The 17859-nt window shown below is 35.8% G+C and overlaps 2 protein-coding genes across 2 annotated transcripts; one reads left to right on the top strand and one right to left on the bottom strand.

Annotated features, from left to right (window-relative positions):
• Nucleotides 1–100: 100 nt before the first annotated feature.
• On the top strand, nucleotides 101–4111 carry LOC135801155 (sperm-specific sodium:proton exchanger-like). The gene is made up of 5 exons (XM_065314530.1): nucleotides 101–1741; nucleotides 1805–3517; nucleotides 3579–3708; nucleotides 3769–3866; nucleotides 3930–4111. The coding sequence occupies exons 1-5, from the start codon at nucleotides 1068–1070 to the stop codon at nucleotides 4018–4020; spliced, it is 2706 nt and encodes a 901-aa protein (XP_065170602.1). The 5' UTR covers nucleotides 101–1067; the 3' UTR covers nucleotides 4021–4111.
• A 509-nt stretch (nucleotides 4112–4620) lies between these two features.
• Nucleotides 4621–16934, bottom strand: LOC135801163 (uncharacterized). The gene is made up of 6 exons (XM_065314542.1): nucleotides 16885–16934; nucleotides 16486–16696; nucleotides 6557–6617; nucleotides 5378–5449; nucleotides 5046–5294; nucleotides 4621–4872 (listed from the first exon to the last, which is right to left on the bottom strand). Exons 2-6 carry the CDS (start codon nucleotides 16682–16684, stop codon nucleotides 4764–4766), a joined length of 690 nt encoding a protein of 229 aa, XP_065170614.1. The 5' UTR covers nucleotides 16685–16696; nucleotides 16885–16934; the 3' UTR covers nucleotides 4621–4763.
• Between the last annotated feature and the right edge of the window lie 925 nt (nucleotides 16935–17859).

The following is a 17859-nucleotide window of genomic DNA, read 5'->3' as shown; positions in this document are numbered from 1 at the left end:
CCATGTAAAACAAAGAAAAAAACTATAAAAACGTTTAAAAACATGGCGGAAAATGAAAATATCGACCATTTTGTTTTGTTTCCGTTTGAAAATTAAGTAGCTTGGTACAATTATTGCAAAATAAAACGTCAAACAAATCAAATTAATCAAAACCAACTAACAAAACGTACATCTTACAAAATGGTCGACAAATACAACTTAAACCTAACCGGATATCCCTTATTCCGCTTAGAGAACCTCTCAGATTCCGGAATAAACCTCGGTGACCTTACCATCGCCATTTGCATCCTAATAACCGTATACTTCCAAAAACTCCTTGGCTTGGTCCGAGTATCATTCGGTGAGCACTTTATCATCACAGCTCTAGCCGTCCCCGTCGCCATAATCAACCTCTACTCCTCTGGTGACACTTGGTTAGTCTCCAGTTCAACCCCACGAGATATAATCGCCATGCTTGTACCTTTGACGATATTCGTCAGTGTCTTCAACGCAGACCTACATATTCTCCATCAATGCCTACCACAAGTCCTGCTACTAAACACAATTGGTGTATCTGTATTCGTACTCCTCTTTGGATTCGCCATGAGCTGTGCATGTCTCCGAGAAATCCGCTGGGATTATATCCTGTGTTATGGCATGGCTATGGTGAGCAGTGACAGTCGCATTCTGTTGAAAGTCTTGAGGACAATTGACATACAAAGCACTACATTGGCATTGCTCTTATCAGAATGCGTGACGACTTTTGCTAATTCATTGATTATAATTGATATTTACATGGGGTATGCTGATGGAACTGTCACCACGATATACCAGATTGTGTTTATTCATAGCAGGATGACATTTCTGGGATTATTAGTTGGATGTTCCTCTGGTAAATTATGCACATTGGTGATTAACCCAAAGATACACAATCATAAATACCTGATTATGACTTGGATCATCATGGCGTACATTATGTACATCATCTGTGAAGGTTTCATGTTCTGTTCCGGGTCCCTGGCGGTGTTATCCTTCGCCATTTTCATGAGCACCGAGAAAAACCGCGTGGCTGTTTCTGCATTTCAAAAATGGAGTTTATCATCGATAGTTGGCACTTTATCATCACCGCTTTTGCTTATTTAGTATCAGTGAGCAATAGCTCCATGTTCCTCATACAATTCTTCAACATAAAAATCATTTTCCTCTCTTTATGTGCCTACATGTTCCGGTTGTTTGCTCGTAGCATGGTTGTCCTCTGCATGTACCCATTTTTATTCTGGCATTCAAAATGCAACGCTAATACAGTTCTCCTGATGATATTATCACGCAGGGGAGTTTTGGAATTGAACAAAGTGCAGATATTACTACATCATTCAAAATCACACAAAATGATTCAGGAATCCGCCTCGGTGACGTTGATATTAATGACGTTGGAAGTGTTGATGAATTACACGCTGGTACAGACATGTATCAAGAACTTCGGGGCTAATGTTGTGAGTGTTACACGAATGACAAACATTGCTAGTTGTTGTGATATGTTGACGAGCAAGAGGATTATCTACATGCATATGTTCCAAATGGATCGGCAGTTTGGTGATGCCAATTGGAAAGTGATACAAACCGCCACCGAGTTGTTGGATTCTGAAAAATTGAATTATGGGAATCAGGAGAAGCAATCCTATGGGTTTAAACCTAGTTGTCTTGAATGTCAAGCTTATACTGGCTTGTTAATGACACAATATGAAAAAAACGAGAAGTTAAAGTATAGTTAACATAACCTAAACTAAACTAACCTCAAATTTATGCTATTTTGGTTATTTTTTAGGGAATTAAGAGTTTTAGTGCTTCGTACCCAAAGAGTATCTTTCATCCGTCAACGTGAACGTGGATTAATCTTAAAATCAGACCTAAAAGGACTTTTCAACGCCCTGGATGTAACAAGTGTCTCAAAAAGCATCCATATTGAAATCCCTGAATTATCTATTCTATACCAAAGATCCCACGAACAGAACCTCAAAAAACTACTGGTGAATATAAGTGAAGATATGCAAACCGCCATGCCTACCAATAACCTCAAATACGTATGGAAAATACTCTTACACCCCGCGTACGAGATAATAATCTATTTGTTCATCGTCCTGGACGCTTTTCTCTTCTTCAATCTTTTATATCTCGATTGTCGCTTTGATTTACTCTTCCTGATACCATACAGTGTGTTTGTGATAGACGCCATTTTAAGAATCATGTTATTCTACAATACGAACGTGGATTCCAAAGCTTCCGAAGACATTTGGAACATATTCGATGCTTGCATGATGATTGTCAATACAGCCGAAGCAATCGTATTCACTTTTAAAATGTTATGTTCACGATTCAATATTTTTGGTTATGTAATATTCATGGGGATAATGTTCATCGGACGACTTCGATTAGTAAAAATAATAAAACTTTCTCTAAGACTACAGAAGTGGATCATACGATATTGTGATTATCGAATGGAGGATCGTGTGCTATCCGGATACAGTCGCGCCATCTCTATTCTATTCTCGTACCATGAAGTGTTGCATACGTTGCCTACATTAGTCGACCATGTTGAACTACGCCGAATGATTGAGAAGGAAATTGTTAAAGAAAAGGCAATTATTTTAGCACAACTGAATAACGTGCAGTATAAACACACAAGAAGCGCAGTTATCTCGAAAACAAAACGTATTATCAACACTTCAATCGCAACAATGAGAGAAACAATCGTTGCATTGAAACTTATGGGATTCACCGACGAAATCGAAAATCTTGAACTCATCAATCGCGTTGAGAAACTCCGCAAACCGATTCTAAAGTTATCCTACGCTGAGCTCAACTCACCTTCACAGATTTTAAAATGGCTGCCGTTTTTCGAATCGATGTCCGGCTTTGAAGCGCTGTATAACGCGGCAGTTGAATTGGAATACGAGCCGGAATCGTTGATCCTCACCAAAGGCAAACTCAGCGAAGGGATTTACATCGTGATTGACGGACTGGCTTCAATGAAGCTGAGCATGGATGAAAAAGTCCGCGCGAGAGTGAAACAATATGGCGCCCTGCCGGTCAAAGATTACCTCTGTGACGTTGATTACTATCACGCCAGTGATCACTACGTGATCAGTGGTAATAGTATGGGTATTCTCTCATTCCTCACCAATCGTCCTTGTGATTACGATGTGCGCGCCATTGTGAAAACACGCGTTTTCTTCCTGAATGCCACCGCTTTGAACATGGCGATGAATAGCAACAGTGATCCGGTGCATGGATTGCGATCTAGGTTATGGAAATACGTTTCGGTTAATTTAGCGCTGAGTATAATGTGGCGTGTGCCGATTTATCGCAATTTACGCGTTGAAGAAACTTATTACTACATGGAAAAGTCATTTGTACCCAATGTTAGTAGTAAAGAAAGTATTTGTATATCCGAAGATGTCGAGGATTTGATTTTGATCGAAGGGAGAATCAGGGATAAGTATAGTTTGAAGATTTATGTTGCACCGTGTTATGTTCCAAGGTAACATAACCTAAAATATTAATATTTTTAGTTTTTAACGTAAAATTTGTTATTTTTTTAGATCTGTTAGAAAAATGCAATTTATACGTAACCCAAGATTGTTAATCGAGCCACAATTGTTTATAATTCCTTTTAAACCAGAACTGCACGTGAAAATCTACGAATTTTTGGATACTTTTAGACCGACACCGGTAATATAGGCAACTTTATGTACAAGTCACTAGAGTGCATCAATTATGTTTATTTTGTAGATGTTTGTTGAAGAACCACTTCAAAATCGTCAATCAATATTCTCAAGGTCAGCGTTTAATAAACGCCTTAATTTCTCCAACATAATCTCACCGAACGTGTAAGTTAAACATAAATTTTACTTAAATTGCATTTCTATCACTACATAACCTCTAATTTTTAGAAGCTACAAAAAATATGCAAGAATGCCACCAAGATCATCGAAAAATGAAAGCATACATACTTTATTAGAAGATACAGACCTGAACAAATAATAGAAACTCCTGGAAAGCAGTTTTTATCATCTACAAACACTTTTTAAATATTTTTCATTTATCTAATAACTAATATAGGCTTTTGTACAAACTCTTTGGTCGCGTGAAACACTCGAGTCATATAAATATTTCATATTGACATTCATTTTGAGGTTAGAAATAAATTTGCAGTTGTAGATTAGTTTTGAGGTTAATTTTGTTGATATGACCCATAAATTGATTGGTTAGCAAGCGTTTTGTTAGGCTATCTGCACAAGTTAATATATTACATGATAAAAGCCAGCTTTTCGAGGTTAGGTTGCGTATTTACAGTGTCAGTGATGAATTTATGAGCAGCAATTTAACTAAACTTCATATTAGTATCATATTAGTACCGTAATGATTTATAGCTATTTAATTATAGATACTTATCTTAAATTTAATGCTCCATTTTATTTATCGGACGGAATATTATACGTACATTTCTAAAATGTACATAAATCAATATTTAATTTAATTAAATCTCGCAGTATAAATATTTCAGCAATTATTACCTTTTTTCAATTGACTTTTACTGCTGTCAGACATGGTTTCACTCGATATTCACTTAGTATTGCTGTGTTGGTATTATTATTCAATATATTTTAGGTTATGAGTGTGTTTTAAGTAATTGAATGCGTTTAGAGTGGCGCATCGTCACTGTCGATCTCACTCCAATGTCCTGAATCCACCACCGGATGCCGCAAGATGTCGGAATACTCATGTCATATTTGCAGCGTTGTATCTTCGCTATTTGACAGCAGATGTGAACTTCCGGGCATTGCTTCGGGCAGCACATCGTCTAAGACTTCTGTTCCATCTTCAAATCTACTACTATAATATAAAATATTAGGTTAGATTATAAATTAAATTAAGTTTTGATGAACTTGATAAATGAAAAATTACAGTTTTCTACTCGTACTTTAAAATTACAGTTTTCTACTTTATGATAACTTAAAAAACTGTAATAAAAATTAATTTTAATCCAGATTATAACTTCGGCTGACCTTTCGTAGCTATCGATGTCAGGATTAAACAGTCGCTCCTTGCGCACACGCCGCCTTGGTCCCCGAAAGGAGAGCAGCAGATGGAAGACAGCGAGTGCTATCAACTGCGCCCCCGCCACGTACGATAACCACATTCGATGTGGGAACAGTATTGGCAGGGCGGCAAGGGGGCCGTAAACCAACGTTCGCTTCCAACAATCGAACCATTGTACCACCGACCAGTACCGAAACACTTTATGTTCTTCATTCCTAAACAAAAAAAAACACAAAAAAATTACACATCAAAATATCAACCAACGCCATCTGGTGAGTGTATGATTAAACATTATTACCGTATGCAAATGCGAAGAAAAACTCCTATCACCCAAGCAGTCTCCAGGAGTAAAAGCAGTAGACCGCCACCTCTGCGCACAAATAAAACGTTAATCAGCCACTGTGGAAACATAACCTCAACTCAAGTCTCCTCTAATGCATTATGCATGAGTATGACTAAGTGTGATTGCGTTTCGAATGCACTCGGTGTAAGGTAAAGTGTAAAGTTGACCCGGCGAGATTACGCCACCGCCGGCGGCTACCGCAAATTAATTTTCAACGTGTGTACACACAGAGAGTGCGCGCGCGCTAAGTTTGCTCTCATTTTCTTTTCGGAGCGGCGATTGGCACACACACGGCACTGCTTCAGATTAAAAAGCCTTGCAGTCTACGCTTAACTGCCTCTTCGCCGGCGTTGAGTATGAGCGTAACTCCGGTTTTACATTTTCCACCTGCGGAAAGTTCAATTTTCTCGTTCGATGATATATGGCGCAATAAGAATTCGATAAAGTTGTGCGCTTAGCGGCGTGATATTAACTTCAAAGTGGCGCGGGGTTTTGCGAGCGCGAAGAGTTTTTCAATATGTGCGAATATAGCGATGAATATAGGTTATGGGCGCGGTGCAGTGCAGGCGGAGATTCAACCGGTGTTTCCCGGAGGCGGATTGATGGAAGTTATTACGCGCGCCCCTCTAATTTGTTTTTCCGCTCCGCAGGATGTAATTCTCCACCGATGCCGACGATTTTCAAAAAAATGATATTAAATTTTACACTGTGGAAAGTTTGCAACCCAATATACATCAATTTTTTGATTTTTATTTTTAGTTGCGCTAAGCACTCACATGTTATCTGCTTGACACATTTAGAGTTAAGCCATCGCGAAACATTTTCACGTCTTGCAGTCAAGTTGACACGGTAAAGTTTTTAGGATTCGAAGGATTTTGAGCTTGACGCGAAGTTCTAAGCCGCTGTCTTCGTTGCTTATACATGATTAAACCTAAATGTTTAGAATTGTACACTAACGACTCCAGAGCGAACTGCGAATGTAAATTGCGGGTTCAAAGTGTCATTTTAACAGTGACAAATCACGTTTTCAGCAACACAATCCTTAATTACACATCTTTTGTTTTCGTTCTACGAAGCGGCAGAGAAGTGTAATATTGGTTGCCTATGTTAAGATGAATACAAAGTGTAACTTACATGAAATAATATCCGGTGCTGTGACTGTAGAAGACAACTTCGACGCCAATACTGCAAATAACTGCAAAATAACCTCTGTTAAAGTCAGTTTTAGCCTTAAGATGGGGAATAAAAATAAAACTAGACAACTTTAAGCGCTTTCGTCGTAAACAACACACATTCACACTTATGTAACGCGTGTAAACTGATGTAACGCTCCGAGTATTTTATTTAGAATTGCAAGATTCCAGCCGGATTACGTGCAAATCTACTTGGCGCCTGGGCACGCAGATCTTTCGTGAATAGAAAGAGCCGCGTGTAGAAAACACAATTTTAAAGCAAATCCCTGAAGCACTTCTTCGCCTTCGGCCCTTCTCTGCACTTTCACTCGCCGGGATGCAATTATTATTCGTCAGCGAATCGTATTTTTTCTGAAAGTGTCATCCGCTGGCCGAGGTGAAAACTCTGCGGGGAATTACATCATTCGTAATGTGAAAAGCGTAAAAATGGAGAAAAATTGGGGGAGAAAATTTTATTTACGAAATGAATAGCAAGGGAAACTTTCAAAAAAGTTATTTTTGAGATAAGTGATATCAAAAATGATTAATTACTTCTTTTTAAAGGAAAATTATTTATGCAACCATATAAACATATTTTTTATGTTCTGCTTTTATGAAGTTAATAAAACAAAACTTTAAAAACGTTATTTTTATGATATTTGATATAAAAAATGATTAATTATATTCCGCAGAAATATTTTTTGACAATTTTCTTAAGTTTGATTATGTAGGCAACCAGATATACAAATATTTAGGTTTTATACTGAACCTAGATCAAATTGTGATTAATTTTATTATGAAATGAATAAAATAGAATAGAAATATCAAAAAAAGTCCTAAAAACGTTATTTTTAAGAGAAATTCTTTAAAAAAATGATTAATTTATTCTGCATAAACATTTTTTCAATTTTTTACTTTTGAAGATTACGTATGCAACCAAATATACATATTTTTTATGTTCTGGTTTTATGAAATTAATAAAACAAAACTTTTAAAACGTTATTTTTATGTTATTTGATATAAAAAATAATTAATTATATTCTGCACAAATATTTTTTGACAATTTTCTTTAGTGAGATTATGTAGGCAACCAAATATACATATTTTTATGTTTTATACTCAATCTAGATCAAATTGTGATTAATTTGATTACGAAATGAAAAAATATGAATAAGAATAAAATAAAACTTCTAAAAACGTTATTTTTAAGCAAAATTTAATAAAAAAATGATTAATTTATTCTGCAAAAACATTTTTCCATTTTTTACTTTTGAAGATTACGTATGCAACCAAATATACATATTTTTTGTTGTTTTATACTAATCGTAGATCAACATGTGATCTAATGCAAATCGAAACGGAAGTTTATTCGGAGGGTAGTCAGGACATTATTAATGCGGCGTGTACAGTGAACAAGAGCAAAAAAAACAGCGAAAAACATTTGTAACGCCGCGCCCTGGTCCAATATCCTATTTATCCGTTGCACGAGAATAAGGGGACGCTCGGGAATACTCTAGATGCGGAGATAAATGGAGCGAAATAAAGGAAACAGCGACGAGAAAATATCGCGTATTTGTTCGCGGCGGAAAACAATAAAAAACGAGAAACGCGCGACCACACAACTCAGTTCACCGTGTTTACTCCGGCTTGAAATTTTAAAATATCACCACCCAACGCCATCCAGCGTTCTCATTCATTATTACGAGTGTAATTTTAAAAACACATTTCATCGCGCCCGCCAGTTTATGCTATGATAAGTATCCCGCACGCGAAAGTATCAATAAAGTTTTATTACGCGTCGTCAGCGCACGGACGCAATAAGCAATTGTTGATAAATTGATAACACGATAACAATGTTGAAGTATTTTTACGTTCGCGTCTGATGTGGGTCACATCTTGTGTTTTATTCCGCAGCGATTGCAATTTTGGGAACGGGCGCGAAGCGAAGACGACGATGAGGGGGATGAAGGATGACGGAAAGACATTATTCTTTCGACAATATGTTGCCGCCATGAAATATGAATGGAACACGGGTTAACACCAATGTTTTTTGTAATGTTTTCCCTTCATCATTGTTATTTGCGCGGTTTATGCTTACAACATCATTAAAAATCAGCAAACTGTATGCAACCAATCGTACAATGTTTACGTCATCAGTTGTATTGAATATCGAATCATTAAACTGTATGCAACCAAAACTACAATGTAGACATTATAAGTTGCATAGCATTTTCTTTCTAAACGCTTGACGTCGTGGCTTGACGTGTGACGAAAAAACGAATCATCGAACTATATGCAACCACTAATACAGTATTTACGTCATCAGGTCTTTGCATTGAAAATCAAATGATTATAATATATGCAACCAATAATACAGTATTTACGTCATTAGAAGTAAAGCATACCTTTTCTAATGATTAAACTATATGCAACCAATAATACAATGTTTACTACAGTGGCGTAGCATTTTTTTCTTTGTAAATGTTTGACGCGTGACGAAAAAACAGAAAAACTCTTTGTTCAGCTTCAATTTTCCTCATCTTGGCGAAAGTAAAATCATAAATCGTCGTACGTGAGGATTGAGGATCCGTAGGATGCGGGCTGTACGCCACATGATAACCTAATCATATTTGCGTCGTTATATTCCCGAATCCCGCCCCAGCAGCCGGCACGCCACCCTTTGGCATCGCGTGCTATCTCCCCGACAATCCTTATATTGTTACTCTTCGACGCTGTGTCGCGGTCGCATGAATAAGGTCTCTCTTTCCGCACACACATCATATTAGCATATTTATATATCTCGAGAAGATATTCGCGTGCGCTTTGTTTCAGGCTTTTCAGCGAAAACGCGAATATATACCTAATGCTGGCGTAATCCGTCTCATTCCTCATCCCTCAATGCATTCGAAAGAAGGGTGTGCGTGCTCTCTGCGCTCTCGGCGCGTAATTCTTGCTTAGCGATGTGAAATTATTTATTCGTAAACGCCGAAAATTTGCATAATTAACTGCGCGTGGGTTTGCGCCATTATCATAATTGATGTCTCGCTTTTTTCTCTCACGTGCGCGCAAATTATGTGATTACAATGCGAAAGAAGTAAATTGCGCATTATTATTTTTTGTCGTCATATTTTTTTCATGCTTTTTGTTTTCTTTTTTTTTTGCGTGGGTATTTTTGGTGAATTGTTTGAATATTTCATAATTAGGCGACGCGCGTCGCCACACAAAATGTTGACGCGCAATGAATGCTAACGAGTTGAACAGTATAATGCGAATATTATTAATGAACGCGCTTTGGACTCAAAGAAAACAGAATAAAAGTCAAAATTTGCTTAAATACATCACATTATTCTATAGAGTATATGCAACTACCATTACTACATGCATATCTTATGTGACATCCCTACTAATATTATAAATGCAAAAGTCCTGATGTTTGTTACACTTTCACGCAAAAACTACTTAACCGATCATCATGAAAATTTGTACACATATTCTTAGTGGTCCCCGAATGGTTATAGGCTACTTTTTATTTAATAAAAAAATTATTTTTTAAATAAAATAAAGAAATTGTATAGCCCATAATACCTCTGCATCTGGCTATGTGACTACTTTAACGCCATCTAGCATTCCAGCAATGAAGCTCAAACTTAAGTACTATAGTATCATCACACTGTATTATCAGACTGTATTACCGACAGCTACGTCAACATCAAATCCAATTGACTACACTATGGAGACTGTACACTATTCTTCCATTGACTATACTTTCAGCCATTTAAAACTTCCCGCCATTCTACTTCATTGTTACTTCTTCTGTGACTACAGACGCGTACGGAAGCAACTTCATTATTTTAAATATTCGCGAGCAAAGCCAAGGGTTAAAGCTAGTCATTGATATATCACAAAAAAGGTAAAAGAAAGTCACATAACGTATGCAACCAACATTACATGTGTGTATCTTCAATGACATCAATGAAAGTTAAATGTTTTGATCACATTTTAATCAAAAACAAAAGATTTTACCGTAATAATTGAAAAAAAACGATAATTAACATATGCAACCAACATTTCTATGCGTGTATCTTTTATAACATCAATAAAAATAAAATGTTTTAACTACTTTTTAACCAAAAACGATTAATTTCACGTTAAAAACTAAAAAACCTCAAAATTAGTCTAAATTGTGTCAAATAACATATGCAACCAACATTACATATGTGTATCTTCTATAAAACCAATAAAAATCAAATGTTTTAACAAAATTTTAACCAAAACCCAAAAATTCACGTTAAAAACTTAAAAAACCTCAAAATTAAATGAAATTGAATCAAATAATGTATGCAACCCACATTACAATACATATAAATTTCCTATACTACAAAATCACTGATATAGTCTAATGTTTTAACCAAGTTTCGACCGAAAACAAAAGTTAAACAAAATTTTCATTTCACATGCAAAGAGCCAGCCTACTGCTAGTTGGAATTTAAAATAGACTCTACCGAGGGATCAAAATTTACATTTAAATGTGAAACACAACGCACCCGCATTCGAGCGAAACAAGATGGAGGAGCCACCCCGCTACTGAATAAGCAAAAGCAACATTTTCATCTGGGCTTAGTTAAATTGAATCCGATTGAAACACACAACAAAACTATCCGTATACTTAGCTTATCAAAAATTCAATCTCGCACACAATTTGTTTCTCTATTCTTCACGCGTGCAGAAAAGAAACGCTTTTGACGCGTTATCGCACAAGTGTAATAAAACCATCGCATCGTATGATACTCTGATTTATGGCAGTAATGCTCGGACACCTGCAAGAAGAGGAGTTTTTGCTCTTCTAGCCCATTTCTTATTCATATTATCGACAAAGGGATGACAGCGCAAGAAAATATATTGCCTATCTTGCGAGCAAATGTGAAACTTATTTTATTTATGTTCCAGTAGCGATATAATATTTCTCTAATGTCAGAAACTTGTTGAAATATCTATAATATATAAAATGAATTGGAAAATCTGTTGGAAAGCGCATAACTCAACAACGCTTTGACCAATTTGGTCAATTTTTGTTTTAAAATGTTCGTTAATGCCCAAGGATGGTTTTTACGGCGAGAAAAATTTGAATAATTGCCGGGAAAACCCTAAATAAGTAATTTTCTATAAGATAAAAATTGGTATTGAGATTCAATCATAGTTATAGTTAAATAGTTGAATCCGAGATGGCGCTGAAGTGCATTATTAGCTATTCTTTATATAATTAATTTCTTTAAAATAAAATTGCGGATTTTATTGATAGAATTGACATATACTATGTCTAGAACATGCGAGTAAAAACAAATTACCTTTTTATTAAACACCACCCGTCAAAGTCGCAGGCAAAACTAGTATGAATTTATAAATAAACTAGCTTTAACCTGCGGCTTTGCTCGCGAATATCTAAAATAATGAAGTTGCTTCCGTACGCGTCTGTAGTCACAGAAGAAGTAACAATGAAGTAGAATGGCGGGAAGTTTAAAATGGCTGAAAGTATAGTCTATGGAAGTATAGTGTACAGTCTTCATAGTGTAGTCAATTGGATTTGATGTTGACGTAGCTGTCGGTAATACAGTGTGATAATACAGTGTGATGGTACTATAGTACTTAGGTTTGAGCTTCATTGCTGGAGTCAAAGTAGTCAAATAGCCAGATACAGAGGTATAATTGTCTAAACAATTTCTTTATTTTATTTAAAAAATATTTTTTTTTATTAAATAAAAAGTAGCCTTTAACCATTTGGGGACCACTAAGAATATGTGTATAAATTTTCATGATGATCGGTTAAGTAGTTTTTGCGTGAAAGTGTAACAAACATCAGGACTTTCGCATTTATAATATTAGTAGGGATTGATTTTAAGTTCAAGTGGTTGCCTATATTAAACTTTTTTAGTTTTAATTTGCACTTGAATGAAAATGATGAAATATTGGTTGCCTATAACAATAGCCAATAGAGATTCTTTTATTGAATTTCGATTTAAATGCTCGCCACACCGTAATTGACACATTTCACTCGTCTCTATCATCCCCAACCGAGATTTTATTTGCCAGCCAAACACATAAAACGAGATTGAACGCTGAAACAAAAGTTTCGCGTGGTTCGTGGATTTCTTTGATTGCTAAATGATGTGAACGGTTGGAGTCGGAGGAAAAGTTTCGCGGGCGAGCACTCACAAAAGATTGGGGATTTCATGCGTACTTTAAAATTACGCTCGTTTTTTTGATGACACACGACAGACAGAATTTTATTTCTTTTTCTTCGTCTATAAATCCGATTGGTTTTATTATGCGGACGGGGAGGGTGTAAGTAGCAACACTTAAAAACAAGAAGTTACAATTACATTACCGGATTGTAATAATACAACTGACATAAACATCAAGTCGAGTTGAAATTAACACAAAGTGGAAAACCATCGACGAGAAACGTGCGCTCACGGAGCAGAGCCGAGCAAATGGCGCAATCAAGTTTTCAGTGCATTTAGTTAAACGTCATTACTGTTAGGGATTGTTCGTGACGTTGGAGAATAATTCCAATATGGTGAATTTAGAAATGTTTACTAAAAACACCAAAACAAGATAATTTAAAAGTTGTTTAACGTGAATTTTAATATAAAACTGAATAATATAGGCAACCAACATGTCATGTGTTGATTAATACAAGCTTTAAGCAAATTTTGACTAAAAACAAAGAATTGTAAGCAAAAATCTCAAAAAAAAAAACAAAATAAAAGTCAAAATAAAGTAAAACAAGTCACATACTTTTATATTATGTATGCAACCAACATATCTCTTGTTGTTTTACTCATATTTCAAGCAAATTTTGATAAAATACAAAAGATTTCACGGGAAATCTCAAAGAAAACAAAATAAAAGTGAACATACGTTTAATAAATCAGTGTAATGTATGCAACCATCATAACAGCTGTTTATTGACACATTTTTAACTAAATCCCAACTAATATTATAAATGCGAAAGTCCTGATGTTTGTTACACTTTCACGCAAAAACGACTTAACCGATCATCATGAAAATTTGTACACATATTCTTAGTGGTCCCCGAATGGTTATAGGCTACTTTTTATTTAATAAAAAAATTATTTTATAAATAAAATAAAGAAATTGTTTAGCCAATAATACCTATGCATCTGGCTATTTGACTACTTTAACGCCATCTAGTATTCCAGCAATGAAGCTCAAACCTAAGTACTATAGTACCATCACACTGTATTATCACACTGTATTACCGACAGCTACGTCAACATCAAATCCAATTGACTACACCATGGAGACTGTACACTATACTTCCATAGACTATACTTTCAGCGATTTTAAACTTCCCGTCATTCTACTTCATTGTTACTTTTTCTGTGACTACAGACGCGCACGGAAGCAACTTTATAATTTTAGATATTCGCGAACGAAGCCGCGGGTTAAAGCTAGTATGTAAATAAACAATGTTTTTATGTATAACTTTATAATCAGCGCATAGATGTCGCTAGCTTGGACATTTTGATAGAAAATATTCGTTTGTTTACCTGAGTGAAGATATTTGTCGGTTTTAGTGATTTCGCACGCTGCATGCGAGTATATCTTATCAATATCACGCGATATTGTGTTTATTTACATTTTTATCTTGCATATATCGTCCAGTAATATCGAATTTCGTGGCTTAAACTTGTTATTTCATGTTTCTACACATTTATTCTTCAAATATTCATCCAATTCTTGTTGTCACATAAATAAATACGCTAGTAAAGTATCTACCTTAGCGCCGCCTCGTGGCTTATTTCTTAAATAGTGAGTGATCTGAAACCTTGAGTACCATCCTTACTAATATTATAAATGCGTATGTCCTGAAGTTTATCGTGCTTTCACGCAAAAACTACTTAACAGATCATCATGAAAATTTGTACACATATTCTTAGTGGTCCCCGATAGGTTATAGGCTACTTTTTATGTAATAAAAATAATTATTTTTTTAATTAAAATAAAGAAATTGTTTTGTCACTAACACCTCGGCATCTGGCTATTTGACTACTTTAACGCCATCTACCATTCCAGCAATGAAGCTCAAACCTAAGTACTATAGTACCATCACACTGTATTATCACACTATATTACCGACAGCTACGTCAACATCAAATCCAATTGACTACACTATGGAGACTGTACACTATACTTCCATAGACTATACTTTCAGCCATTTTAAACTTCCCGCCATTCTACTTCATTGTTACTTCTTCTGTGACTACAGACGCGTACGGAAGCAACTTCATTATTTTAGATATTCGCGAGCGAAGCAGCGGGTTAAAGCTAGTTTTTAATAAAACACAAAAACTACGCTTAAAAATCACAAAGAAAGCAAAATAGAAGCAAAAACAAAGTAAAATAGCTCACATAATTCTATGCAATATATGCAACCAACATTTACAATGTAAAACAGTAATACTCTATTGTTTTTGTTATTTTAATAGCGTCAATATATATTTATCGCAACTTATAGCAACAGTGGCTACAGAATTTCCTCCGTAAACTATAAAAGACCGATCGAACAAGATTGGATCAGATATCAGCAAGCAGAGCTCAACGAAGTGCGTCTGACTACAGCACACAGACACAAAATGACGGCGATGTTGAAACTGATACATAAAACGAAATTGCAAATCGGAATTGCCACCCCATGCTCGAATCCAGCAGATGTAATTTCATTTATTGTGTTTGACGGAAGCAAACCACCAACACTACTACCACTACTACTACAACTGCAGATCTATGTGTTTGTTTTCACAAGCCCCTATAACGTCTCCATCACTCTCCTCGCTTCTCGAATATCGTGAATATCGTAGGATTCGTGAGGTCGTGACACTATCGGGTTACGCGCATTGAACTGATCTCAATGCAATCAATTACAGCCGTAATTACATCTGTCAACACGTGTACGCGATCGGCGTGTTGAGGGCTTTTAGGCGCGCAGCTTACGGCCATTTTGATATGGCGCGCGCGCGCGTGAAATTAGCATATGAGTAGTTTTGCGCCGGCGGCGATGAATCGCGATGAATCAAACCACGAGAAGCGTGCATTAGCAATTTATGTGATTAACTGTCAACTGTGTTGATGACAATAGACTTCCGATTGAATTATTAAGTACATTATTAACTATGTGCATTTGCAAGTAGGCAGAGGTAGAAGTAATATGTTATATGTGTTGCCTATAGTGAATAAATTTATATCAAAACAAAAAATACAAATATTTTGATTTTACTGGTTATAAACTCAATCATTCTAGTTAAAATGCCGGTAAATATTTCCTGAAGTCTAAATATGAATTCCGCGTCGCTCAGTTGTATTCACTTGTGTTTTGTTTAAATGATTTTGTTGTAACGTAACGTACACCCCAACAAATTAGCTGAAAAATCGTACTTAAGTTATAGAAATTTGCATTGCAATTTGTAGGGATGTTGGGTTGCATAATGACAACAATATTTCAAATGTTACCATCAATTACATGTCTTTAAAAAAATATTCTAACTCATAATTACTAAAAAAAAATATTTTCATCATTACACAAAGAAACTGTAACTGTAAGGTTAAAAACACGGCTAAATTCATATAGGCAACCAAAATTACATATTTTTCCTAATTTCAACCATAAAACCTGTGTTTTTAATAAATTTAAACTTTTTAATCACTTAAAACACTCTTCATTACCACATCCATCATCCCACTCTTGAATATTTTAATATTTTAACATCTTAATAGCATAATCAACAAGTCCTCTCAAAAGTAATGATGATGAAGATGAAAAACCCGATGATATATTAATATTATTAAGTAGTAAACATATTTTTAACTTACCAATGGCTGTGAGTATCCCCCATGCCCTCGTGAAAATGATGAAATAATTGAACAGCAGCGTCGCGCACTGCTTCTTTGTTTTACTCGCGTGGTCAACCCCAATATTTCGCACCGGGTTGATACACCCTCCGTTCGCACCCACACCGACACTGTCATAGTTCATCAAGATGCTGGGAGTCACTTCTATTCGAGGCAACATCTTTCAACAAATCTTTACTTACCAATAATTAATACCAAACATTTATTATTTATACTTATCGTAATATTAAACGAATTAATTTAATATTTTAAGAATAAAAATATTAATTTTGTTAAATGTAAACACATAAAATGCATTGAATTGAATGTTTGTGTTTTTATTTACTGATTTGATCTTTAATGTTTTGATGTTGAACGTACGAGAGGTTTTTGTTTCATGCGGACGTGCAGGTGCGTCGATTGATTCGCGCTGTTCGCAGGACACTGAACGGCCGATCTTTCGCAGGCTCCGCTCGCGCACGCCAGGACTGACTCCGAAGAGGGGCTGACGCTGTGTGTGTGTATGTGTATGTGTGGCTGCGTGGTTATGCTTGAGACCCGCCTCACATTCATTCTCTCACTTTTACTCGTTTACTGTTTGCTTCCGCTCTCTCTAGCGACCTCAAGCTTCTAGGATAAATCCTGTGGTCGCGCTGGGACTTTGTCTCGCGTTTCGCACAAGTGTCGACGACCAAAACAGCACGGAAACACACTCGCATACTCTTACTATTGGTATTGTCGTGTTTCGAGTGTGAAAATTCATGTTTTAAGACTTTTATCGCTTTAAAGTGATTATTACTAAGTATAAACATAATAATAACAATAAATATGTATTATTATTATTAAATATTATTAGTATTAATGTTTTTATTTATATTATTGTTTAATTTTGTGTCTTTTACAAGTGACAATTCTAAAGTGTTGGTGTTATACGGTGAAAATGTGTATGTTTGGTTGCCAATGTGTGCGTGCCGGAATTCGAAGGTGGGAGGCACTTGAAGTAAATTGAGGTTGTACATTGGGGTATGTTGGGGTACATTGTCTACATTCTACATGCATTGTCAAAGTTTATGCACAACAACTGGCGCAATCAGCCGAAGAACGCATAGACAACAACACACAACGTCTCGGCTCGAGTGGCATAAAGCTCTCCTGCGGTTCGAAATAAAACCAAACGCCGGAACAAAAGCGTTTCCGCTCGTGCCCTTTATCCATGTTAATTGTTATCATAACTTCAAGTGCACATATGCACTTCTAATTAACTGCTTAACACAATCACCACTCTAACAACACCAGAATGTGAGTTAATTCCTCAATTAATTGTAATATTGGTTGCCTACGTTAAAATTAGAAATT

Source organism: Atheta coriaria, unplaced genomic scaffold (assembly GCF_025399875.1).
Source record: "Atheta coriaria isolate IRGN ID8LTWV9N9 unplaced genomic scaffold, Caltech_Dcor_3.1 hic_scaffold_10_pilon, whole genome shotgun sequence".
Classification (NCBI taxonomy): Eukaryota; Metazoa; Arthropoda; class Insecta; order Coleoptera; family Staphylinidae; genus Dalotia; species Dalotia coriaria.
Note: the sequence above shows the minus strand (reverse complement) of the source record. Positions and strands in the feature narration are given on the sequence as shown.

Coding starts and splice junctions, on each gene's coding strand:
- LOC135801155 (XM_065314530.1), top strand. CDS start 1,068: ATGGAGTTTATCATCGATAGTTGGCACTTTATCATCACCGCTTTTGCT. Junction 1,742..1,804: donor GAAAAAAACGAGAAGTTAAA/GTATAGTTAACA, acceptor GTTATTTTTTAG/GGAATTAAGAGTTTTAGTGC. Junction 3,518..3,578: donor GCACCGTGTTATGTTCCAAG/GTAACATAACCT, acceptor TTATTTTTTTAG/ATCTGTTAGAAAAATGCAAT.
- LOC135801163 (XM_065314542.1), bottom strand. CDS start 16,684: ATGTTGCCTCGAATAGAAGTGACTCCCAGCATCTTGATGAACTATGAC. Junction 5,295..5,377: donor TTTCTTCGCATTTGCATACG/GTAATAATGTTT, acceptor TTTTTTGTTTAG/GAATGAAGAACATAAAGTGT. Junction 4,873..5,045: donor GACATCGATAGCTACGAAAG/GTCAGCCGAAGT, acceptor TTTATATTATAG/TAGTAGATTTGAAGATGGAA.